Source organism: Macrobrachium rosenbergii, chromosome 3 (genome assembly GCF_040412425.1).
Source record: "Macrobrachium rosenbergii isolate ZJJX-2024 chromosome 3, ASM4041242v1, whole genome shotgun sequence".
Lineage (NCBI taxonomy): Eukaryota > Metazoa > Arthropoda > Malacostraca > Decapoda > Palaemonidae > Macrobrachium > Macrobrachium rosenbergii.
In genome coordinates this window covers 59,063,645-59,090,893 of record NC_089743.1, presented here as the reverse complement: position 1 = coordinate 59,090,893, position 27,249 = coordinate 59,063,645, and the positions used below count along the sequence as shown (strand labels likewise).

General features: G+C 40.7%; 1 protein-coding gene across 4 annotated transcripts in view; it reads left to right on the top strand.

Moving 5' to 3' along the window:
• Positions 1 to 27,249, top strand: part of BRWD3 (bromodomain and WD repeat-containing protein) — a 234,317-nt gene that overhangs the window by 173,787 nt on the left and 33,281 nt on the right. For all 4 annotated transcript variants that reach the window (XM_067133568.1, XM_067133553.1, XM_067133545.1 and 1 more), the window contains 2 exons: positions 6,561 to 6,712; positions 26,835 to 27,065. In XM_067133568.1, coding sequence (XP_066989669.1) covers positions 6,561 to 6,712; positions 26,835 to 27,065 — 383 coding nt within the window. The remainder of the gene's footprint in view (positions 1 to 6,560; positions 6,713 to 26,834; positions 27,066 to 27,249) is intronic.

The window sequence follows — 27,249 nt, the reverse complement described above, 5'->3', positions numbered from 1 at the left end:
TCCTGTTTTAGCAGTACTTGCTGTTTGATACCAGCCACAACTCCTCTTCCACTGTTAACCATTCAGGGTGCGCTAGTGCCTCGCTCCCCCTCTTGTTGATGTTTCTGAGCCTTCCCCTGCTGTAGCTGCTATTCCATTTATGTAGCCTCTTCCAGACATGGTCCTTATGGACATTATTATGCAGTCTTCCAGCCTTGTAGACATCCTTCTTCTCAGTTCCAGTAGCTCTTCTTTGCCTTCTTCCAGAACTTCTGCTACTGTAATTGTCTAGGTAGCAGTACATACCCCACCAAAGAATATCCTAGAGATGCTGACAAGGGACCATAAACACCACAGATTCCCATAAAAACCAATTTAGATGTCCTTCTGCCTTTAGTCTGCATCAATTCTCATCCAAGTCTGCTGACTGCAGGTACAATCATTGATCTGACTCCAAGACAGGCTCTTGACTACTCCCATTCCAGGAGAAAACACAACTACCAGCACTTCGTTTCAGAAAGGTCTTATACTTTAACAATTGTGATATTTGGTACCTCTTCTGCTTCTCACAATTTCATCCTCCAGTGAGAAAATTCCTTGTCAATTGCCATCACTACCAGCTGTCCAAAGAGGAAATGATTTCCTTTGCTGATGATCTCCATGGCATCTGTGACCCTAGGCAGGAATCCATCTTTTCCTGGCACTCCAAAGATGGCCTGTTTCAACCTGGCACAAGGTTTAGTCTTGTTGAATTTTGGATTAAGACAATGATAAGTCCTAGCTCAAGTATGCAACACTTACAAGCTGCAGCAATGACATTACCTGAAAAAGGCTTCCACTGCTGAACTGCAACTTGAGAATTCTTTGCTACAGTCCAATGAACTTTAGTCTTGCTCTTGTTAAAGTGGTAATGGATATACTGGCTGATGTTTGACTTAGGATGAAAGGCGGGTTTGTGCAAGGATTACGATTGCCGATTGCCCACATCCAACACTTTTAACCTGCTAAACCAAAGGCATTGAAAGTTCACTCCCTCTCAGGATTGTTCTTTCAGGCCTTTCATAGATGATCTTAATGGAGAGTATTGCCAGGGGGACCTCAGTCTCCTTTACTTTTTGATCAATTATGTTGTCCCCTGAGAAAGATACAATGTAAGTTTCTTGGTGACCACCAACTGGCAAGAATGGATCTTATGAACAGCTGATTAATTGATAGGTGAGGAAGAGACGTCAGGAGCTTTGTTCATTTCCAAGGCAGGGCTTTTATCCTCCATATTAGAATGATTTGACTAACTTGGCCATGAAGCTGGATGCTTCTTTATTCCTTTGACTGTAAAGGCTTCTGAATTGCAGATCTTCTCAATCAAGACATATTCCCAGGAAAACTTCTAAGTGATTTAGTTTAAAAGTTGGCCACCAGTGTCACTAAGACAGCCATGACAAACCACAGTCCTACAACTTCCAGGCTCCCTAGTACATCTCCCAGGAGCAGTTGCTAACCTTCCTCTTCATCCATAAGTAAACCTAGCAGTTCAAAATTACTTTACTCCTTCAAGAAAAAACATTTTACTCCTTCCACAAGCCAGTGATTACCTTTCAGGCATGAAGGGGCCATTGCCCTGCAGACAGCTTTGCTGCCTGATGAAGACTTAGATGAAGCGACTGTTCATGCACACTCACCTCTCCTACGGTGGAGTTTGTTTCCAGAGATTTTGGAGGTCACAGAAAGAAATAGTTATGAGATTTTGGAGGTCACAGAAAGAAATAGTTATGAGCTATGGGAGGTGGACATGATACATTAAGGTCACCATCTCCTAGTTCTGGAGACAAGTTATTCTAAACCTGATAGATGACAGAATGTACCAGAGTGATTCAGAGAGGTTCACAGTGGAGCTGACAATCAGGAAACAGGAAGCTGAGGAGGAGATAGGATTTCCAGGATACTATATTCATCTTTTTCTGGTTCCAAAGTTATTTAGGGGATGTCACCTAATCATGAACCTCAGTCAAATGAATGAGCTCCTGAAGCAGACTCCCTTCAGAATGGAAACAGAGTCAGTGAGGCAGTTCATTATGAAGAGCAAAATTTCTGGCATCGTAGGACTTGCAGGAGGAGTCCTTACATGTCCTGATACATCTAGCATTGAGACAGTACTTTAATGTTGAGAAACATGGTCTTTCAGTTCCATTCTTTGTTCCAGACCGCACCAGTGGTAACCTGGGTGCATTAATCAAGCAAAAGACAGCAGAGATATGTAGATAACTAGTTAGTGCAACCTATGCTAGCAACTGAGTCTGTAGATCAACTGAAGGAAAGATGAACTTGGGCCCCTCCTGGTACACAATGTCTCTAGGAATGGAGAGTTACACCTTGGTGGTATTGGTTCATCTTTCAGAAGACAGGTTCTTGAAACTGCCTGTGGTGATTTTAAGTTTTTGATGGCAATTCAGTAATCCAATCAAACTGGTTGTCTTTGTTGGGTCACCTGTCCTCACTGGAGAAGCTGGTTCCTAAAACTTCTCCCTGTTGTGTACCATTTATGGTGTTAGTCAGCTGGGGTTCTCCCTGTGACTCCTTCAGAACTCATCTAAGGATAGGTGACCCTTGGTTCCTGGAGCTCCAGAAATCCTCATCTCCACAGATGCCTTGATAGTTGGGAGGATCTCACCTATTCTGCCAGCTGGCTAGAGACCTGTGGTCGTAAGCAGGCAGAACAGCCCATCAGCTACCTTGAACTAAAGGCAGTGTTCTGTCATTTGCTGACTTTGCAGAAAGCAAGGTTGTAAAAGTGAGGCAGACAATTCCACCTCAGTTTCCTACCTCAGGAACAAAGGGGAAACAAGTTTTGAACTGTTATATCAGAGTGGTAGTGAATGTCTTGTGGCCAGAGGTGCTCAGTCATGAATGCGGATAGTAGAATGTTGTTACAGACAGGCTCAGCAGAGGAAAGCAGCTTGTTTATTCAGTTGTTACTGGATCCTAAAGTCTGCAAGGTTCTCTAGTGGCTATGGGTATGCCCCTAATTTATCTCTGTAACAAATCTGAACCACAAATTCTATGTGTATTGCTTGAGTCAACTTAATCCAGCTGCCTGGAGACTGACACTAGGCTTTGATAATTAGGACAGTCTCAACACTTGCTTTCCTTCTGATTAGGAGAGTTATAGCTGCTGCAGCCATTGCCTGTGTCTGTTGACCCTCAACCATCAGGCTGTACAATCAATGTGGGGGGCATATTTTTAAATTTGTGATAAGAGCCATAAATCCAATCTGTGCCTCTATTCCTGTACTTCTAGATTTCATTCCCTGGCACCTCCAGACAAAGTTGTCAGTGTCTACAGTTTAGGGTTATAGGTCAGCTCTCTCTGTCAGGTTGTAAGCTTCTAAGCTTCGGGACAGTGAGGTGACTGCTTCAAGGAATCCCAGAAGACTTTGCCATTACACTGAGAATTCTCCCTTCTAAGACCATTGGGTGGCTGAAATGGGACCATTCCATAGTCCTTTACAGCTTCACCAGGACTCCTTATAAATTGCTGCAAGTTTCATTAGCGCACCTTCAGATTCACGCTGCTTTTCTGTTGCTGTTTGTATCCTCAAGACATGCAAGTTACATGCTCTTTTATGGCACCATCAGCCATGTCAGGGGTTGCTCTTCAATAATTATTGTTTGCTCCAGATTTCATTGCCAAGACCCAGAAGCTGGTACTGACAGTATCTTAGCATCTTTTGGCTCTCCAACCTTTACCTACAATAATGCAGATGGCTTGATTTGCCTGGTGAGAGTCATTTGGCATTACATAAAGAGGCTCAGGCACTTAAAGAGAGAATTACAGTTCTTACTTATCTAGACAGAGGGGAAAATGTTTCCTATAAAGAAGAGGGGCTGGTCATGTGTGTGTGTGATATGCATGAGGTAAGGGCCCTATCAGCCTCCCTTTTTTGACAAGGGATATCAAGATTTTGGCCATAATGAATGCAGGGACATGGAGGTATTAATTGAATTCTGCCACTTTTCACCCACCTTCAAGTTTAACACAAAATTACAGGGTATTCATTGGGACTTGTCTTGACAGGAAGTTTTACTGCCAGCAGATGTTTTGCACTCTCCTTCTTCATCCTCCTCTCAATCTCCCTTGTTCACTCATCACTCATTCTCAAGAGACATAGGCTTCCAAAGGTAAGAGCACTGTATTGGCTTAGTTGATCTCTTCATCTCTGTTGTTATATGAGAAAAGTACAAACCATCTGCCTTGTTCCCCCGGCGTTTAATGTCTCATAGTACCCCATGAGAACTCTTTGGACATATGGTTTCTTACCTGATCTGTTCCTAGTGATCCATTGGATCCATCTGTTTTGTTTTGGGAGCTGAGCTGCACAACCTCTTGCCTAAATTGCGATTGATGGATTTAGTTTGAATAAGTAATTTCATAACATGAAATGTATTTTCCATGAAACCAATCTACCATATTCTGAACTGTCCACCTCCTATCCCCTTGTTCTTGATGTGTCATATGTACCTATATGATAAAATGAGCTGGGTAGTTACTGCCAACCAGTGGTTCTTATGTATGTATGCTCATCTTCAAGAATTCAGAATTGGCATGTCTTGGGAATTACATCATAATTTGGCTCTATATGACTGATGGGTTTTTAAAAAAATTTTTTGGTAATACTGAAATGAATCTTTGAAAGATGAAAATGAAAATGTCCAGTATGGCTGCAATCTTGTTGGTCTTACCATTGATGTATTCCAAATTCCTGTAAGGTACTCATGCAGTCAGACCACTTCCTTGTTACCTCCTATAGCTTCAGTTTCTTAGGTAAATCAGAGGTATCGGAGGATGAAACTTTAGGTTCCCATATCTTGCTGGCACTTCCTCCAAGTGAATCATGCCACTGAGATCCTTTAGCCTTCAAGAAAAATATTGTATGATCAAAGTTTTCTTCAAATTTTATACAAAAACATAATTTAGATTCTCTAATTCTTTCAAAATTAATTTCAGATTGCTTTGGAACTCTCCTTCATCAAATGTGTACGTATTCTAATCTGTCCCTATTCTATCTTGCTTTCCTCTTTTAAAACATGATTACATACATAATTATGCCATGTTTAATAACTTTACATTTGTTCTCCTTAAGATTGAAGCATCTTTATAGTTTATATTACCATCTGTATTGTGTTTTACAAATTATTAGAGGAATATGAAGCATTTTGCAGGTCACTGAAATCTTGAAGAAAACTGGTATTGGTGTGCATGTGATGCTGTTGCTTATATATTTTCTGTTCTGAAAACTAGTATTGGGTGTGTGTGTGTGTGTGTGTGTGTGTGTGTGTGTGTGTGTGTGTGTGTGTGTGTGTGTGTTGTTTGTTTGTTTGTTTGTTTTGTGTAATGGTGTTGCTCATGAATTTTGTTTGTGTAATGGTGTTGCTCATGAATTTTGTCCACACGTATGTAACAGAATTCAGTTGTACACATTTTCAGCACTCGTATTCCCAGGCTTTTAAACAGTCATACATATCAAGCTGCAATACCAGAGTTCAGTCTCTCACTCTCTCTCTCTCTCTCTCTCTCTCTCTCTCTATATATATATATATATATATATATATATATATATATATATATATATATATATATATATATATATATATATATATATATATATATATATATATATATTATTTTTGTGGTCCTGTTGTTAAACGTGCAGCATTCTACTGGAAACCATATCAATAAAGATTTATAGCATATATATATATATATATAATATATATATATATATATATATATATATATATATATATATATATATATATACATATATATATATATATAATATATATTTTATATGTATATAATATATTTTTATATGTAATATATTTTAAATATACATACTGTAGCTAGCTTATAATCCCTAATGATTTTACCAGCTGAAAGAATGAAAAAGTTTATTAGAGGGAAGTTCCAGAAATGACTGTACTAAAACAGTCCAAAATATTTTCCCATTTGCACCTGCTAAATGTTCTAACTATAACTGAAAACAAATATATTCCCTAAGCTAAGTCCGTTTTACGAGGTATGGCACACATCAACTGTATTAAAGCTCATATGTAATCATCACAGAACATTTTTTCCATATCTTCATGGTAATTCTGTGTACTGAATTGTTTTTGAAAGGCAAGAAAAGCTTCAGAATAATTTTGTAGTGTGTGCCATCCTTTTTACATGTGAATTGAGTTCACTACCAGCTTTTATGTACAAATGACTGTGATAGAATGTTTCATCGTATCAGTGGTTCTAAACCCATTTATATTCACAAACATATACAATTTTTTATTCATACAGAAAATACGAACTAACACTGAAAGGGCAAAATTATTTGATATAATTTAGTTTACTAGGGTAAATTATTTTTAACTTATCTAGTTTTCCATCCAAGGTTCCCTCTTGTCCATTGCTATTTTTTACATGAAATCAATTAGAAATACATTGAACAAAATGATTATTTTAAAATATGAGTATACTTAGATTTTTGGTGCTGTTCTTTGTTTTGTGTATTTAGAATAATGTCATTACTTTTCAGAGTAGATTAGATAATCGATTTTACCGGCGCATTAATGCTGTGCAGTTTGACGTTCGATATTTAGCCACAAATACTGAAAAATTTAATCAGAAGGGCAGCAACATAGTTCGTCAAGCCAGAATTGTAACTGAACTCTGTCTGGAACTCATCAAGTAAGTTAAATTCACTGAATTACTGTAGGTTCCTAATTCTTCTTTTTTGATAAACCTGTTGAAACTGCATAGTGAAGTAGATTTAAGACTTCTTTGTTGATTAGATTTTGTTAATATATAATTTCTTGTGGTATGGTAGTTTATATAATTTTTTGTGGTATGGTAGTTGAAAGTTTACTCTTCATGCTTAATGTAGACTACTTTTGCCATATATGGAGCCTTACCTTTTTATATATTGGGCAGTCATTTACATATTTTGAAAAAAATAATAGGTAGGAGGTTGGCTAATCCCCCCCGGCACCTGTTGAGATACTACTACTAGATGGATTAAGGTCCCTTCTAAGGCTTGCCAGTACAGCCTATTGTTGGGTTCCTTTCTGGTTCTTGTTATGTAGAAGACTCACTAGCTTGATAGGCATCTCTTCTAGACAGCCACTGAGAAATAAATTACTGGTCTTCAATTGTGGATGGTGTTACAACCTATGTACTGGTGTTTTCCACTGTCATAGATTGGAATTCCCTTGTGTGGTGACATTCAAACACTTTTCTTTCAGTTCCTCTTCTTCATTTCTCAAGTGGTGTGTAGAGCAGGCTTAGTAGAAGGTCCTTGGTTGGTGGTTAGTAAGAGGCTGCCTTATCCTTGTCATTTTCTTTTTCCTTATTTTCTGCATGACTCATTTTTCAAAATCATTACTACTGTCCTTCCTTTGGTGACTGGCAAATATGGAGATGTGTTTGCCTTTGCTGAGAGTGACAGCTACTCCCAGTTGACCAGTTTAATTCTGGCAGTAATTTTGTCTTTTTATGGGCATACACTTTTCAGTGTTGATTTTACATGTATATATTCTTCCTGTTAGTGTTGTTGATAAATTGGCAAATATTCCTTTATGCTTTTTTTACATGTTGCTTCTTTCTGGTGATACTTAACTTGTACCGGGTCCATCCACAGAGTCAGACAGAAATGATGTTCGTTCCGACAGGAATACGAACCTACGCTTTCATAGATGGAGTACTGCAGCTGTCACTGACTTTAGGTAGAAAACAAAAGCCAATTGGGTAGGCTTATGAGTCACCCGTGACTCAAGCTGAGTTAGCTCCTCCATTTTGTTCTCAGTTGTCTGAGCATGTGGTTCATTGCTGATGTTCATGTTGCGCTAGAGTAGATTTGCTTTTGTGCGTGTCATGTGTTAGTACCCTTGTTCTCTTTCTCTGCAGGAATCTTGCCATTCCAGTGCCTTAACCTCCTCCAGTAACCCTGTGTGTTCTTTGTGCAGTGTATAGTATCTTGTGCCGAAGGACGGCATATCAGTGCGTTTTTTCCTTTGTGTGACCCAGCCACATGGGCAACCACCTTTATGTGAACTACTGCATTGAGTAGCTTCCACATGTGTTTTGTTGCCCCTTATGTGTGTGTTTTCTGATGACTACAATGGAGGATACGAAACATGGTCTCCATCGTTGTGTGGGTAAGGGCAAGCCCCATAGTGAATTTACATCCCAATTACAGTAGATCCACACTCCGTATGGATTTTGTGTCAAGGATGAAAGTGCACTAGAGAGGCCACTTGTGAAGAATGTATGGGGGTGGTTGTCACGTCAATGATCTCACCGAGAGAAGAGGCACCGTAAGAATAGTTCCTCTAGAAAATAACTCCCTGCCCTCCAGTGTTACCAACTTAGCCAAGGCCACTTTAAGGGGTGCACCCATCTTTGAATTTCAAGAAATGATCAAAATGAGTTACAGACAGTTTTGGACTGTCTTATGTATAAATAAACATCCTGAAGGGTTATTGCTCAAAACAAATTTTTAGATGGGTTTATTGACAATTTTGTTTATCACTTTTATTGCCCCGTGAGTTACAAATTGTTGCAAAACTTGTAAAAAAAAATTTCTTATCCCATTTAGTTAAAAATAATTGATATACTTGCCTAACCCACTATAATATCTCTGTTTTCTCTAGTAACAACATCGAGGAAAACGTAAGATCTGAGTAACTCGCCCAAATTTCCTGTTCCTCATGTACTGTGCTAAATTGTTTGGCACAGTACAATTTACAAACAATGTTTATATTTCTTTACTTAGTTTTAGTTTTTTATTTCTCGACAGGCTTTTATATTTCTTGACTTATTTTTACAGTAAAATAACCATGATATGTAAATTAACATTTTATATACAAATATATAGACATATGCCAATGAAAAGCAATCTTCATCACCATTCACGTATATGAAATGTATGTTATCAAAAGTGAAATAATTTATAAGTCAATTTATTTAGTTTGACAAATGGTAAAAATAGAATGAATATTTTGTTTTATTTCCTAAGGATATCTATACAGGGTGTTATTCAAAGAAAAAAAAAATGTAAATACAGTCGACCCCCAGTATTCGTGGCGGTTAGGGACTACAACCACCCGTGATAAGTTGAACTCTGCGATAAGTTGTAATCCCCCCTCTAAAACGTTCATAACTGCCTATTTTAATAGTTAAATACCAAATATACCTTAAACTATCATCCTAAAACACTTGAATATCATTTCAAAGTTATTTTACAACATTACTGTACCCTTAAAAATATATGGCTTACAGCTACAGGTAGTTCCTCATTGTATGGGTCGATATCATACTCGGCTAGCACTCTCCTGAAGAATTAGAGGAATCTATTTCTAGTGATGGAAATCCATTTCTCGCTATAATACGGTTCGGATTCCACAATAAGCTGTAGGTTCCGTTGCTAGGTAACCAATTGGTTCTTAGCTACGTAACACAAGTTTAATCCTTCAAGCCAGCCCTAGGAGAGCTGTTAATCAGTGGCCTGGTTAAACTAAGGTATACTTTCACTTTACAGCTACACGTGAATACTCCTACAACTGTTACTGTGCTCTTACCAAGGCAAAAACAAATCAGTTATCCCTATATTCAGGCATGTACATTTTCTTTCTTACAGTAGTATTCAAGCCTTACTGTTTTCTGTTAACGTAGATAGGGGTGACATTGGTACATTCTCAACTACAGTAAACCCCCTGTATTTGCAGGGGATGCGTACCACACCCCCTCGCGAATAGCAAAAATCCTCGAATACTTAAAACCCCTCTAAAAATACTTGGGACTGCCTATTTTGATAGTTCAAACACAAAAACCTTCTAAAAATGCTTATACCAGAATATTTTAATAGTTTTATTACAAAAAGTGCATTTAGTCATGAAAATATGAAAATACAGTAATTAGTGAATATTTCTCAGTGAAAAATACCACGAATAGGCGAATTTTCTGTTTATAATTTGTGTATATTTGTTCCACAGAGAATATTGGGGGTTTACTGTACAGGGAACAGTTAAGTACTGTACCTAAATATTGTACTGTATTTAAATATGCATTGAAAAAATATACAAAATAATGAGAAGTTAAAGATTATGTAAATCAAATGGGTACTCACCAGTGATGAGTGTTGATTGAAGATGATGATGAATTACCTGTGCAGTCGCGAGCTTTGTATTTGGAATTTCAGAGTGGTTAGTTTTGGGGTGAACATTTTTTAACAAAAAAATACTGTACATTTTATTGGTGTTTTGCTGTTTACATTAATAATATTTGAAAATTAGTAAATCATTTTTTTATCATAAAAAATGTACTGTATTTAGTCATGAAAATACATTAAAAATGAAAACAGAACAATGGGACAGGTTCTGCAGACATAAACAAACCTAGGATTTTATTCAGAGGTTGTCCCGTCGTTCTGCAAACTACCCACGTATTTTAGATATGCTCTACTGTCATCCTAAAACACTTTTAATATCATTTCAAAATCATGTTACAACACAGCAGAATGTCAGTAAAATGTACAGTATGCACAGTACACTATGTGCAAAATATCAGTGTTATGTGCAGTACCCTGTACTGTATACAATACGCAATGACCCAGCATCTCTGCCCAGCTTCCAAGTTGACTGCATATGCTTCTACTGTTCAGGTGTTCTGTATCGTTGCCAACTTCGGATATCTTTTTTAATTGTGCCCTAAGATGCCTCCTAAACACCCTACTCCTCCTAAGGGTTCTGGCAAAGAGCCTAAGTGCCAGAAGAAGGTAGCGCCTTTGGAAATGTTTAGGGAAGGGGAAAGTTACGCCGCAGTAGCCACCACTATGGCATGAATGGAGTGCCGTCTGGTACGTCGAGGAGGAAAAGGATGATGGGAGAATGCTACTTGCAAGGATCCTTGGTGGAGATGAAGTTGGCACCCTCATTGATACCTGTTCTGACCCCCCCTGACAAACCAGGATTTGGAAGAGCTGACGAAATCTGCCAGTGAGGAAAAAGACACGCCAGGTTCAGGTGATGAGCAGGAGGATGAGGGCCTGTCTTTGGAACATCTGTTCCGACTTAAGAAGATGGCCAAGGAGCTGCAGAGGATGTCTGGGGCATGGGATCCTAATATGCAGTGCCCCATAGTCTTCATATTGCCTTGATGGGATTTTGAGGCCCTATTATAACCTCCTCATCAGCATGAAGAAGCAGCAGCAGCGTACCACCATGAAGAAGGATCCTCCAAAGCCTCCCCAAGCCCCTGAACAAGAGGGAGAGGTGCCCCCAGAGGAGATGTAACTCCTCTGCTTTGCTGTGCAGTCATGTCTTCTTCATTCATCGCACTACACAGCTAATTCATTATCATCTTCAGCTAACATTCATCACTGGTGAGTACCATATGGTTTACTTATTCTTAATATTTGAAAATTAGTCCTGGAAATAATTTTTTATCAAAAAATGTATATTTCGTCATGAAAATAACATGGAAATACAGTATAGTAATTAGTGAATACTGTGCTGTAAATCATTTTTTTATCATAAAAAATGTATATTTAGTCACAAAAATAAAATGAGATTTCCCGATATATTTGGTGATACGTTCCACAGAAAAATCTGTGACTACTGAAGCCGTGAATGCTGAACTGCAATATAGCAGGAGTCTACTGTATATGGCAGTATTTCCCTAAGGTGCATCACGTAGTGCAATAGTGTACTTCATGAGTCGTGCCACGCCCAATTTTTTAGCGCATTTTCATAATGAGAGGAAATGAGAGATTATAAGTAGGGCATTACCCTGTTCCATTCCATGACCTTTCAGTTGCCATCCCCCGCATACATGACCAAGGACAGAGGCTACAACAGTGAGAGTTCTGGCAGTGCAGCCCCTTGTGCCTCCTCATTTATTAGTTTGGTGACCTACAGGATGGAGAACAGAGCAGGGGCAAAAGGGACAGTCAAGGAGGACATGGGATTGATGATCCCTCTCACTTGGAGGTTCCATTAGAGGTGAAAGGTTGGAGTTTGTCAGGCAGATCAGGACGCACCTAGGCCTGGTGGAACCACCAAGAGTGGAGGCAGAAGATCCTGCCTTACTTTCGTACCAACAGCAGGCACCAGAGAACCCCCGAGTTGCGACAGTAGATCCAGCTTCCTTGATCTCCCTTGGTCAGGGTGTGATGAGGAGGTGGACTCGGGTAGTTGGATCAGAACTCTCCCTAGTGGTGCCCAGGTCGGATAAGTTCCTACCTCCTGTGCTATGCCATCAGGTGAAGAATTGCTTTCCAACATCTGTAGGTCACCGAACAATACTCCGCTATTATTATTATTATTTTTGGGGGGGGGTCTATCACAGTCAGCATATTTGACTGGGTGGTTTTTATTGTGGGGTTCTGGGTTGCATCCTGCCTCCTTAGGAGTCCATTAATTTTCTCATTATGTACACAGTTTCTTGTAGCACACTCTTCTGCATGAGTCCTGGAGCTACTTTAGCATCTAGTTTTTCCAGATTCCATTTCAGGAATCTTGGGATTGTGCCTAGGGTTCCTATGATTATGGGTACAATTTCCACTGGCATATCCCATATCCTCCTTATTTTGAGTTTCAGGTCTTGATACTTATCAATTTTTTCTCTTTCTCATCTACTCTGGTGTCCCATGGTATTGCAACATCAATGAGTGATGCTTTCTTCTTGATTTTGTCAATCAATGTCACATTTGGTCTATTGGCACATATCACCATATCTGTTCTGATACCATAGTCCCGAGGATCTTTGCCTGATCATTTTCTATCACTCCCTCAGGTTCGTGTTCATGCCACTTATTGCTGCAAGCTAGCTGGTGTTTCTTGCACAGGCTCCGGTGGAGGGCTTTTGCTACTGAATCATGCCTCTATTTGTACTGGTTCTGTGTAAGTGCCAGACATTCGCCTGCTATGTGGTTTATGGTCTCGTCTTTCATTTGCACTTCCTGCATATGGGTGAGATGTTATTTCCATCTATTGTTCTTTGAACGTATCTAGTTCTTAGGGCCTGATCTTGTGCCGCTGTTAGCATTCCTTCCATTTCCTTCTTGAGTTCTCCCCTCCGTAGCCATTGCCATGTTTCATTGATGGTCAGTTCTTTAGTCTGTCTTGCACTGACCATGCATTGGTTTGTTGTGCCAGTCCTCTGTTCAGTTGTTCATTCTCCTTCTCTGTATGTTTCTGGGTCTTCGTTTATTTTTATCAGTCCTTCTTCCCATGCACTCCATAGCCACTCGTCTTCATTGGTTTTCAGATATTGCCCCAGTGCTCTGCTCTTGATGTTGACGCAGTCCTCTATGCTTATTAGCCCTTTTCCCCCCTTCCTTTCGTGTTATGTATAGTATGTCTGTATTTGCTCTTGAGTGTAGTGCTTTGTATATTGTCATGTGTTTTCTAGTTTTCTGGTCTATGCTGCAGAGTTTAGCCTTCGTCCACTCTACTCCTGAGCTGTATCTGATTACTGGTACTGCCCATGTGTTTATGGCTTTTGTCATGTTTCCTGCGTCGAGTTTTGAATTGAGTACAGATATTGCTTTAAGCCTCTGTATATATTCTTTCCTGATCATGTCCTTTATCTCTTGGTGTTATACAGTATATCCTCTCATTCTATTATTCCCAGGTATTTGTATCCTGTCTCATCTGTGTTTAATGCTATTCCTGTCTGGTAGCTTTATCCCGTCAGTCCTTCTCACTTTGCCTTTTTGTATGTTGACCAAGGTGCATTTTTCTGTTCCAAACTCCATCCTGATGTCCCCAGATACAGTCCTTACAGTCTGGATTAGGGTATCTATTTCCTTGATGCTCTTACCATACAGCTTGATGTCGGTTCAGAAGGTTAATTCTGTTGTCTCCTTTCTTGAGTTGGTACCCAGCATCCATCTTCTGCAGTACTTTTGTCATGGGAATCAGGGCTACTACGAAGAGCAGTGGGGACAGTGAGTCACCTTGAAAGATACCTTTCCTGATGTTAACCTCTGCTAGTCTTATCCCAGAGCTTGTAAGTACTGTATTCCAGTTGTGCATTGTATTTTTTAGGAAGCTGATGGTGTTTTCCTCTGCTCCATATTTTCAGACATTCTATTAGCCACGTGTGCAGCATCACGTCGAAGGCTTTCTTGTGGCCAGTCCAACCCATGCTTAGGTTGGTTCTTCTCTTACTATTCTTCATTACCATTTTGTCTATCAGGAGCCAGTCTTATGTGCCTCTACACTTCCCTCTGCGCCTTTCCGTTGGTGGGGGATGATGTTTGTATCCACTGGGTAGTTGTATAGCCTTCCACTGATGATACATGTTAGTAACTTCCACATTATTGGTGGGCAGGTGATAGGCCTGTAGTTACTTGCTATATTTCCCTTGTTCTCGTCTTTCTGTACTAAGGATGTTGTCCTTGTGGTCATCCATTTGGGCGCATGGTGGCTTGTGATACAATGCTGGAGTTGTTCTGCTATTCGTGGGTGTAGGGCCTTGAAGTTTTTGAGCAGTATCCATGGGGTTTTCCAGTTGGGCATTTTCTTTAGTTGGTGTCTGACTGTATCTGTCGTGATCTTGGTGAATCTGTTTTATTCTCCCCATTTCTTCTACCTTGACTTCCTGGAGCCATGTATTCATGTTTGTTGTGTGATACCAGAGTGCTCCATATATTTTCCCAGAGTCTCTTACTTGTTTCAGCTTCCGGGATTTCCTGGTGGTTGTCTTCCCCTCTTAGTTGGCTGTATAGTCTTTCTGGTTGGTTCCAAAGAGTTTGTTCTGTTGGTATCCTTTATTCCTGTTCATGTACTCTTGGATCTTATGTGCTTTGGCTTTAAGCCTCTGTTTTATATCTTCTATTGTGTTGTTTAGTCCCTTCTCCTGTGCTTTGTATGTCTCATTTAGTTCTTCTCTTGTTTTCTTGCTTCTTAGCCTCTTTTCTGGCATCTCTTTCAGTTTACTCAAGTCAGATCACATCGCCATGATTTGTTTTTCCAGGTGCCTTTTCCAAGGCAGTTGCTGTTTTGGTTTCTGTTGGGTTGGTTGTGGTGTTGGTGTTTGTTTCCCCATGAGTTCTACTGCTACTCTGGCTCCTGCATATACCAGGTTATTTGTTTATGTGCAAGTGCCGGACATTCGCCTGCTATGTAGTTTATGGTCTCGTCTTTCATATTGCACTTCCTGCATATGGGTGAGATGTTATTTCCATCTATTGTTCTTTGAACATATCTAGTTCTTAGGGCCTGATCTTGTGCTGCTGTTAGCATTCCTTCTGTTTCCTTCTTGAGTTCCCCCCTCTGTAGCCATTGCCATGTTTCATCGATAGACAGTTCTTTAGTCTGTCTCGCACTGTCCGTGCATTGGTTTGTTGTGCTATTCCTCTGTTCTGTTGTTCATTCTCCTTCTCTGTATATTTCTGGGTCTTCATTTATTTTTATCAGTCCTTCTTCCCATGCACTCCGTAGCCACTCTTCTTCACTGATTTTCAGATATTGCCCCAGTGCTCTGCTCTTGATGTTGACACAGTCCTCTATGCTTAGTAGCCCTTTCCCACCTTCCTTTCGTGTTATGTATAGTATGTCTGTATTTGCTCTTGAGTGTAGTGCTTTATATATTGTCATGTGTTGTCTAGTTTTCTGGTCTATGCTGCAGTTTAGCTTTCGTCCACTCTACTCCTGCACTGTATGTGATTACCAGAAATAAATTCCTCTAATTCTTCATTGGCCGGCCGGAGACTCGAACGCAGGCATAGCAGAGTGCTAGCCTAGGATTATACTGGCCCGTCCAACGAGGAACTTGTTATGGATGGTAGCCTTTCTCCTTTATAAGTTTCTTGAAGGCCTATGGATATTCCGAGGCAGCTTCCGTATCTGCGGATGCTGCCTCTCCATGCAGAGAAACATTCTTCAGTTGGAACCGCTTCTTAAATCTGTGGAACCACCCCTTGCTGGCCTGAAAACCTTGAGGGTCTGATGAAGGTCCTGCTTGTGCCTCTTCCTCGTATAGTTGTCACGCTTTTTCACGAATAAGGTTAGAGTCCAGCGGTACATTCTTCTTTTGACAGTCCTTTATCCAAAACGCCAGTGCAGATTCCATCTTCATGATTGTCTTATCCCGCACTGTCAAAACTGTTTTTGCATTACCGAAGAAGCTCACACTTACTGCCTTTTGTATCCCGGCCTCTAATTTCTTGATGTACAGCACCGTACTTTCGTTCACGTGGAAATGGCGGGTCACCGATGCCAAACTTCTGCCTTCCTTCAACACATCAAGAAGTTTTACCCTCTTGTTGAGCTTCATTACCACCTTCTTATATTTAGGCTCTTTGCCAGAAGTCTTAGAAGGAGTAGGGCACTTAGGAGCCATTTTAAGGGCATGATTACACAAGATACACTAAGATTTTAAACATGAGACACAAAGGTGCATAGACACACACAGATTCACTATGAGAGGAACTCAAGAGATGCGTAGTGACGCCTTCCCAGAATCACCCATCTCACAGACAAAGTCTTGAGATTCCAGCCAATTAGAGCCAAGTACAGGCAGTCCCCCGGTTATCCGCAATCCAGTTTTACGGCGCTTGTCTTGTGACAACCATAACTAGATTTTTGGCACTGATATGCGCCAATCCCCCCATTGTCAGTGCCAACCCTCACTTATCAGCAGCACCGATCCCAGGTTATCGGCACCGATAACTGGAGGTCAGTGCTATTATCACCGATTTTCGGTTATTGTCATGCCGTCAGGAACAGACCCCTGCCAATAACCAGGGACTGCCTGTATACAGCCAATGAGCGCCAAGGAAAATGAATGGTGTTCCTGGATTGGCTGCTTTGCAGATGACAGTCAATAGCATGTTGAGTATTATTTCATCTGGGTGTGCATACCCAGCATCCATTTTCTTCGTCCAAACTCTGAGATTCGCTGTTGGCTTGGGTGGAACACTTTTAAGAAAACAAAACTAGGACATGTTTTTGAAATTTTGCTGTGTTTACATTAATATATTACAGTACTGTACTGCAATATTTTAAAAATTTGTAAATCTTTTATCATCATAAAAAATGTATTTACAGTAGTGATGAAAATATACTTAGTACGTAGTAATACGTAACATGAAAATAATCCGCAAATATAAACTTACCCTACTAGTCATGTATTTTAGATATGCTCTACATACTGTGTATCATCCTAAAACACTTTATGTAATATGTACTTAAAAATCATCTTACAACAAAACAAAACATCTATAAAATGTACAGTATGCGCAGCATATCAATGTTGTTATGTGCAATACTGTGTACATAATACCGATACGTATGGCCAAATGACCCAGCATTACTGCTCAGCTTCTAAATAGTACTGTACATATACGTATGTGTTGTGTGTGTGTTGTGTACTGTTATTATTATGTATCATTATTTAATTTTACTGTATTATTATTTAATTTTATTACTATTACTGTATTATTATTATTAATGTACATTATATTATTTACTGTTATTGCAGTACTAATCATATTATTAACACTATTTGAAAATTAGTACCTATACGTATATGACTGCAAAAATTCCGCGAATAGCAAGTATCCACGAAAGAAAAAATCCATGAATGGGTGAGTTTTCCCATAAATAATTTATAGATAGGTTCCACAGAAGATCCCGAGAATCTGGGGGGCCAACTGTTTATTCATAGACCTTGGACTTTGCAATAGCTGGAACATTTGTGAATATGAGGTCTAATCTGTTACCAAAAATGTGCGCAGGTTCCTCAGATAGCTGGACAAAAGCGGAAGATACACAGAACTCAAGAGCAGACCAGCTATGCTGATCTGTGGTGCTTGAATTCAGCCACTATCTGTGCTTTGCATTACAGTCTCTGCAAATAACAAATGAAGCTTTTGAATCCTGTTTCCAGCAACAGTGCACCAGCCTCAACAATTCCAAGATGATTGATTGATTATGAAATTTAGTTCTTGAAGAGAAACTTCAAGCGAATGCTAGCAAGGGCCCTGCGATCCATCTGGTTACAAGATGTCCCCCCAAAAGAAGTGGTCTGTTGTCAGGAAATATCTGGGAGGGCCATCTCTTACACTGTAAGGCAGGTAGGACACTCATGGGCCAACATTATCATTAAAAGGAGATAGTCCTTCCTGAAGGTTGTACAAAAATTTCTTTTGAGAGTTGGCTGAGCCTTAGAAACAGCCCCTGTCTTGACTCTCCCTATTATTTTTCTCTGGACATCAAGAGGGAGGATTCTCAAGATACCCTCTTCTTGTAGGCATCATCCCTGAAGCTGGCACCATTCCCCAACTATGTGCAAGCAGGCTTCCTTTGCAGAATAGACCCACTTTATCCTGTACACGTTCTTCCCCACAATCACGGTTCCGATATCAAAGCGAAGCAGGCCCACAGAGCAATGGGCCAAACAACCCCAATCAGTCATTTTGTGCCTCCCAGCCCTCACAGGGTCATTGAAGGAATAGGACCGGGAAAAGACGTTGATCCCCCCACCCCCTTCCAAGCTGCCACAGGTGGAGGGGTGCCTTGCAGACAAGTGGAGGATTGGACAATCCAAGTCCTCAGACAGGGATACAGGCTACACTTTGGGACAACGAATCCTCCGCTGACCCAAGCACCATACCCTTTTCCCTCCTGAAGAAACAACTCGCCCAAGGGAAAAGCCCTACAGCAGAAGGTAGAGACCATGCTCCAGAATGAAGCAGTGGAGATAGTTGACAGCAACTCACCAGGGTGTTTAAGGCTGCCTCTTTCTGGTAGATACGGCACTGTGGGGTTGGTGTCCAGTGATAAACCTGTTGACCCAGAACCTCTACCTGCAGCAGACACCCTTCACTATGGAGATGCCCCAGTGGATCTTGGCATCCATCAGAGAGAACTACATGGTGTCAACAGACCTGCGAGATGCATACCTGCACATCGCAATCATGAGGCTTCCAGGAAGTATCTAAGGTTGTCTCCCAAGGAACAGTAACAATTCAGGGATCTCTTCTTTGAACTGGTAACAGCCCCTCGAGCCTTCACTTGAGTCTTCCAGTTAGATCAGACTTCGACAGTACCTGGACAACTGGCTTAGCCTGGAATCCTCAGTCGTAAAGGTGGAACATCACAAGAACCAGGTCCTGGATCTATGCAGAGACCGGGGGTTGATCATGAATCTCCCAAAGTTAGACTTCTTCCCAAAGTGAACAATCAAGTACTTGGCACCGTAGTGGGGAGGGCATATTCATCAAATGAGAGGATTGCCACTTCCGAGGATCTCAGAACCATTCGTCAAGTTGCCCCATCAACCAGCAAAACTTGGTAAGTCCTACTAAGATACTTGGTCTCTCGAGAGAAATTGATCCCCAAGGGGAGAGCACACATCAGATCTCTCCAGTGGCAGTTGAAGATGTCCTAGATTAAACCAGACAAACCCGTCACAGCCCATCGATATGATGGACTGGGTCATAGAGGACCTGGAGAGACCCATTGAACTACCTGCAGGGTGTGCCACTCAGCCACCCACAACCAGAGATGCTGGTATTCTCAGATGCATCTTGAAGGGGGTGAGGCGCACATCTGAATGGCGTGTAGGGTTCAGAGATGTGGGGACCTACGGAGAAGATGGAACATATCAACTTTTTGGAGACGCAGAGAAGTCTGCAGTTTCCATGGGCAACAACACAACTGTGGAAGCTTACATAAATAACCAAGGGGGCACCATCTGCCTGGCACTGAGCAATCTGGTGGTGGAAATGCAAAGTGGTTGGGGCCCCAGGGCCTGGACCCAACAGCCAGGTACATCCCAAGCAAGAGGACTGCCATCACTGGCCAACTAAGCAGAGGGGACCAAGTAGTAGGCATTGAGGTTTTGGAACTGTACCAAGGTCCAGTGATCAATCTGTTCACCACAGCAAGAAACACCAAACTCCCCCTGTACTGTTCTCCAGTTCCCGACCAACGGGCAGCGTTGCAGGATACCTTCCAACACCCATGGGACAACATGAACATGTGTCTTCCCCCCCTTCAGTCAGCTAAGGAAGGTGGTCAGCAAGTTCTTCATGTCCCAGGGGCTCAGGCTGATGTCGGTGGCACTCTGTGGCCACTGATGGAACTTCTGGAGGCCCCCGACCTTACAGGTTCAGGAGCACAACTAGAGGTACCATCAAGCTGTAGGCTCCCTCCAGCTGCACAGTTGGAGACAATCAAGCAATTCATGTGAAAGAAAGGCTTTCCAGAGCAGTGTGCAAAGGCGATAGCCAACACCCTCAGGCCCTCATCTGCTGGATTGCACTAAGGAAAATTAAAAATAACAGTCTTTTGCAGTTGGTGCCATGAGAGGGACTACAGTCCACTCAAGATCACTGTGGGGGAAGTAGCCAACTTCCTGGTGCACCTGCATGAGGAGAAGGCCCTCTCCATCACAGCATGTAAAGGCTTCAAAGCCGCCTTGGCCCACATCTTTAGACCAAGGGGAAAAGATCTTTCAAATGCCTCCTCTGGAGTGGGATGTTGCCAAAGTCATTCCCTCCCTTCAAATCCCTCAAGAATGTGTCGAATAGAGACCTGATGAAGATCGTCTTCCTCCTCTTGTCTCACAAGGGAGTAGGGGAACAACATGCTCTCTCATACAGCATCGCACATGCTGTAGGATTGTCCTCCACCTCCTTGGAATTTGTTTTGGACATTGTGGCCAAGACCCAGAACCCTGCAATGCCTGACCTAAAATTTGAGTATTTCTCCATCCCTCCCATCATTAAAGGACTTTGTCGGGAGAGATAAGGACAAGATTCTTAGCCCAATCAGAGCCTTGAGGCCTTACTTTAAGTGTACAAACCCTCCTGTAAGAGACTTTTCATAAGTACTGGACATGAGAACAGTGAGGTCTTCAAGAATACAATCTGCTTCTGGTTAAGAGGAGTCCTAGTCAAGGCATACATGTCTACGGGAGATCACAAACATACCCCATCAAAAATTGAAGCCCATGACACTAGAGGCATAGGCTATGTTGGCATGCAAGAAGTGCCATTCTGTCTTACAGGTCCTAAAGGTGGGAACGTGGAGGCGTAGTTGACTTTCATGTCTTTTCATCTTTGAAACTTTGCCCACAAATCTTTGAACACCTTCGCTCTGGGCCATTAGTGGCAGCCCAGCAGGTGGTGTAACAGCACTGAACCCCCTGAGGGAAGGTTCTGCCCAACAAGAGACTGGATCTATTGTTCATCATCCCCAGGAGGGTGTGGTGAGAACCAGTAGGGTCTAGCACCCCCTTGTTTTTTTGTGATCTGAGCCACAGGAGATAGATTCGGAGGCACTCAGAGGTTGGCACTGGCATGCAAGGGCACACCCACCTTCTGCATTGGATAGATCAGCCTCCTGCGTTTTGGTGAGGCTCCATCCATGAAAGTTCATATTCTTGTTGGAACATACAAAATTTTAAAAATTAATTTTTATTTTCCCTAGGATACGAACGTATGCTTTCATAGGGAAGTTTACCCTCCTCTTCTGCCCCTTGTGGTTCTGATCTCTCCCAGTCATGGAGGTGAGCGGTACCATAAGCAGGCCGATTCACAGAATAGAAGAGTTAACCCAGTGGGTGACTCACAAGCCTATCCAATAGGCTTTTGTTTTTATTTAAATCAGTGACAGCCGCAACAGACCTTGCACTGAGTACTCCATCTTTGAAAGCTTAGGTTCATATCCTAGGAAAAATCAAATCACTTTTCAGTGTGGTATATTTTCTGTGGATTATATAAGAATAAAAAGGACTTGGATGTTGCTGCTGTCAATTTCAGCTTTGTCTCTTGTGCCAGGTTTGCAGCATTTCAGAACTGATGATTCCAGGTTTTAGGAAGCCCATTTAACTCAAATGCATTGTCATTCCAAGTGCTTGTGGAATGGCTGTTGATAAGTCTGGGAGAAGAGAAACAACCCACTACATGGTGTCTTTATTATGCGATAAAAAGTAGGTAAACACACAGTATGGAGGCAAGATTCAACTAACCCATAAAGCCAAGTGACATAGGCCAGGTTAACATTAAACAACAATCAAACAACTGTTAAGAATGTAACAACAATACACAACACTCCATGCTAACATGAAAAGTGCACAACTCATGATGTCACAGTAAAGTGAACTTAAAACAACATACAGTTTACAGTAAAAAAAAATACATCCTTCATTAAAGAACTTGTAATTTCTCAGAAAATCTCAAGTAAGGGTTAGGAACTTTTTTGTATACAGTAATACCACGAACGTGCACGAGGTTAGGTTCCAGAACCTGTCATGGATCAGGAGGAACTGGGAATGTTTGGTACAAGTCACTAAAAATTCTAATAAATGCTTATTCCTAGAGTTTAAACCCTAAATATGACCCAAATCATGCTCCCAAAGCACTTTATTTTCATGTAAAAGTTAGCTTAATACATTACCATTAAAAATTAAATAAATGGTTAACATAAAAATAGAGTGCAGTATTGCCTAATGAGTATTTGCCACACTAGCGCATTTACAGTACGTTATACTAATGTTACCCCCATACTAATTCATTGGCTACCATTTTATTCTGCTAAATAAAATCCAAAGAAGAGGCCGAGTGATTACTTTTAAAGGCTGAGGGAGTTTTTTCATGGTACTTGGGTAAAAAGAGAAAAAAAGTCTATGATGAATGAAAGAATGGCTTTGAGGTCATGGAAAACCCATGTTTCACACAAGCCATGAATCTAGCTGACTGCCTGGTAAAGAGCTTTGGTGGAGGAAGTGCACTGAGGGGCAAGTGTTCACAGCAGTATCCAAAAAGCCACAATATTGCATACTGCTTGTTATCTGGCACTTGTGAAGGTGATGATGAACTTCTGGAAATCAGGCTGTCTCAGATCCTTCCAAACAGGAATAGACTTGTGAAAATCTGCATTTCTAGGAGACATGGAAATGGTTGGTTGTAAAGAACAGCTGTGTGACAAATGGATCCAACAAGTGCACAGTACAAGGTGTCCTTTATATTTACCACAGGACCTTGTAGAAGTCAGCAGGAAGACAAAACACCAATGGGGTACTTAATGCATCCTACTGACAGCATCTGCTGACCAGTGACATTCTGCTTATAGAGTAACTTTTTGTCCTTAGAAAGTGTTTGTTCAGGATCCTCTGATTTTTTAGCAAACCAAATAATTTTCAATTACAGTGACTACTACCATATTTATCCTCTCATATGTTGCTACATGATAATCCCATTTTTCTACTACCATAACTAAAAAAAAATTGTCACCATCCATCAAAATTCATCACATTATCTCTTGGAATGAACTGAAGCATGATGTAGATGATGTTCCTCTCTGCCCAAATGAAGATCTTCATAGCCAGCAGACAGACCTCCTCTAACCTTGTCCCCCGTAGGGAGTTAGTGCTGTCAGTGTACCTCACGGGGTGCACTTTAAGCATTGCTAAAGGTTTTTTGCAGCAACCCCTTTCATTCCTTTTACACTACCTCCATTCATATTCTTTCTTCCTTCTTACTGTCCACCCTTTCCTAACAATTGTTTCATAGTGCAACTGCGAGGTTTTCCTTCTGTTAGGCCTTTCACACCTACCTAATCTCAGTTTCCCTTTCAGCACTGAATGATCTCATCAGTCCCAGTGCTTGACCTTTGGCCTAAACTATATTCCATTCCATTCCACTAACCTTGTCCCTCTTTGGATTCTGAAAGCAAGCAGTGGCAGTGGCACTGTTAATCATGACTGTAATGCAGAGACCCACATTAGTATGGCAGGCTTAAGAAGACCACTCAAAGTGATAAAAAGCTAATGTGCAAGCAACTCTCCTCCCTGAAACAGAACCAAGTAACTAAGGGATACGACAAGTGGACTTCCTATCTTGAAGTTGAGCTTGTGATAATACAAGGTGATTCAGGTCCAGAGGTGCTATAGAGAGTCCTTTCAGCAAGTTCTGATGAGCCATCAGTCAGTGAAGATCATGAACAAATATGAAAACAGCCATGCAGAACCAGTTTGACCACTCAACACGTGCCAAGACTTGGCCATACAATAAGGAGGAAGGAGGAAGAAGGAACTCTTTGATGGTCTTGAGAAGGCAACACTCTGTCCTATGGTGGCTGGGCCAATTCTGCAACTGTGTCCAAAAGCTTTCTCAGGTAAACTACCTGGGTGGCTAGCAACAGGTATGACTTTTCCTTGTTGAACCAAGGACTAACATAAGACCAGAACTGGCCAGTGAATCAACCACTTTCAGGCAGTGATGAAAATGCAGGCCCATATGTACTCAAAAGGCTTCTGGAACCAGATTTCTGGTAAAGACCTTAGTAGCTATACACAGACCAAACTAAAAGGCCTGTAACTGTAAAACATGGCCCAACAAATGAAGTGAAAGTGCTTTATTGCAGCAAGGGTTGCCTCTGAGGACAGATCTCTGTACCAATTCGATGGTTTCCATATGGAAGGGAGTCAGGTGAAGAAATTTGTTGAGCTAAGCTAAGGTTGATGATCGGTCTCCATCCTCATGGAAACATCAGAACAAGGAAGAGCCAACCAGATCCACAGCAACTCTTGTAGAATCTCCTCAGTGGAACTCCTCTATAGCATCTGTTGTGAAGAACTTGTCTTTGCAGGATTGGAGAGGTAGGAGTAGAAGGGAAGGGAATCATAAAAAAGCATGTGGGGGGGGGGGATGTCAATAGCCCTGACCTGGAGAGAAGGCCAGGTGGATGTTGAGACTTCATCTGCAGCCTCCCTTGGCAAGTGTCTTGAAGGAACACTTCCAACAAGCTCTTGGACAAAAGGCCTGTTTGGCAATGTGTGGCTTGATGTAGAGGAAGGGCAAGACCTCAGAAGCACAAATTTGGTAGCAGCATGTAATGTCAGCCAAGGCAAGGAACTGGTCGTAAAGGGAAGACCCACCCCTGGACCAAAGCCTGTCCAAAAAAAAAAAAAAAAAAAAAAAAAAAGTCATTAACACAAGGAACAACAATAGTAGATGACCTGGGCAAAAGGTGTAAGGGGAAGGCAGATGGGAAGCATAACAGCAGAAACAGTGGACAACAAGACAGGCAGATCCCCACCAGGGTTAGATGCAAGACATCCACAGAAGCGATAGCTCTTTTGGAGAATAGAAATTAAATGCAGATATTGCTGCAGGTGTAGTATGTGGGCACTTGAGTCCTGATAGTGGGCCTCACAGGAAAATTTACAACTTTGTACTTGCAGTCATGGCATGACAAGAGGAAGCACAATGTTGCTAGTAGGAAGATTGCTGCCTAAACATAAACCTTTAACAAACCAGTCTTTGCTGACTTTGCAATTGAGGTTGGGGGAACATACTTGGCCCCGACATAAAAAGAACGGTAAATAGGGGGTCCTCCTCCAAGTGCATCATAAAAGTGCGGGACTTGTCATCCTTACCCACAAAGTACATTGAGGTGTAATTAACACAATGAAAATACTAAATGCCAAAAAGGAATACACTGTACAGTACTCAGTACTGAATAGTGGTAACAAAATTATGTAGTATTGCAAGAGAGAACCAAAGTTACCCATTACAGTGGAAGGGGCAAACATTACTTTGCAAACAAGAAACATAAAAGTAAAACAAAGGTAAATGGCTATGTTAACAGCCCATTACACTGGGAAATGCAAAACCCCAAACTGGAATTACATAAACGAGAAATTCAAAATGTAATGAAAAAATTGGAAAAAGTATTCCAATGGTGAAATAAGATACACATGAGAAAACAGCAAAATAAAATGGGAAACATAAGAGCAGTAGGCTACTCTCAGTAAAAAGGACTGAAAGGTGTAACAGTAGGAAAACCTCGCAGTTGCACTATAAATCAATTGTTAGGAGAGGGTGGAAAGTAAGGTGGAAGAAAGAAAATATGAACAGAGGCACAGTAAAAGGAATGAAAGGGGTTGCAGCTAGGGGCCAAAGGGGTGCTGCAAAGGATCTCAAGTAATGCCTACAGTGCACTGCATGAGGTCCACTGACGGCAGTAACCCCCCCACCCCAACGGAAAATTTCAGCTATGCCAATGTGTCATTACTTGAGTATTATCATAACAACAACAACGTGCATTATTTGAAGTCTCATACCAGCATTAGTTATAATGAGATTTTAAGCTTGTTACAGATCACTGATGTTTTCTATACCTATTGAGTTTTTGTGTTAGATAACATTACTGGTAGCTGGTTCCCTTATTCTTTCTGTTGTACCATAGGTGCTCTTATTACTTATTTTATTACTGCTTTTGTCTTCTCTTGTAAATTAAAGTAGAATTACTATTAAAAATATTTTTCCCTTTGTCATACCTGCATGCTTTGTCCAATTTTTTTTCATACTGTAGTTATACATTTTGATAACATTATATGTATAATTGTAAACACAGTTTTTTTTATTTTAATATTCCTTAATAGAATGGGGGTGTCATATGCCCTAGGGTCTCATATGCCATCAAATATGGTACAGTAATTATGATTAATAGGTTTGTAATAACAAATTAGATTTGCAATCTTATCTATTTATTTTTCTTGTATACACCAACTTAGATTGGCATACATAATGTCCTACTGGAATTGCATTATGCATCCTGTGTTTAATAATAACAAACCTATATTAACTGCTTCATTCCCAGGATGAAAAAACAGTTGTTACATAATTATCATCTTGATGAAAGATGACAAATGTAATAAATTATATTATTATTATTATTATTATTATTATTATTATTATTAATTTGTTTCTTTTAATTATACATTTATGTAATGTATTTTTCATAATTCAAAACTGTTCTTTATTTTAATGAAAGCCACTATCTTTTAATAGAGATGGGACGTGTACAGACCCGACTCAGCTATACCATCAGTTACAAGCCAACTACCATTCTCCAGATCATAGTGGTGATGAAGGGTATGAAAGGGGAGAGTCAAGATTTAAAAACTATGGTAAAAGTGTAAAGGGTCGAAACCCGGGCAAGGTTGACAGGAGGACTTGGCAACAAATGTGTAAAGACCTCTTGAAGAGTATATTTGAAAGAGAAGATTCCATGCCTTTTAGGTAAGTCTAAGCAAAGGTAGAGTATTGCACTCTTTCTTTAACCTAAAAATAATTCTCAGTCAAGTTTTGAAAGATTTTAAGGTGAAATGAAAAATCATTAATTACAACAAAACAGAAAATGATTAGTAGTGTTGAAATGAATTTGCTTTTGACTTATCATTTAGAAATGCCATATGTAATAAAG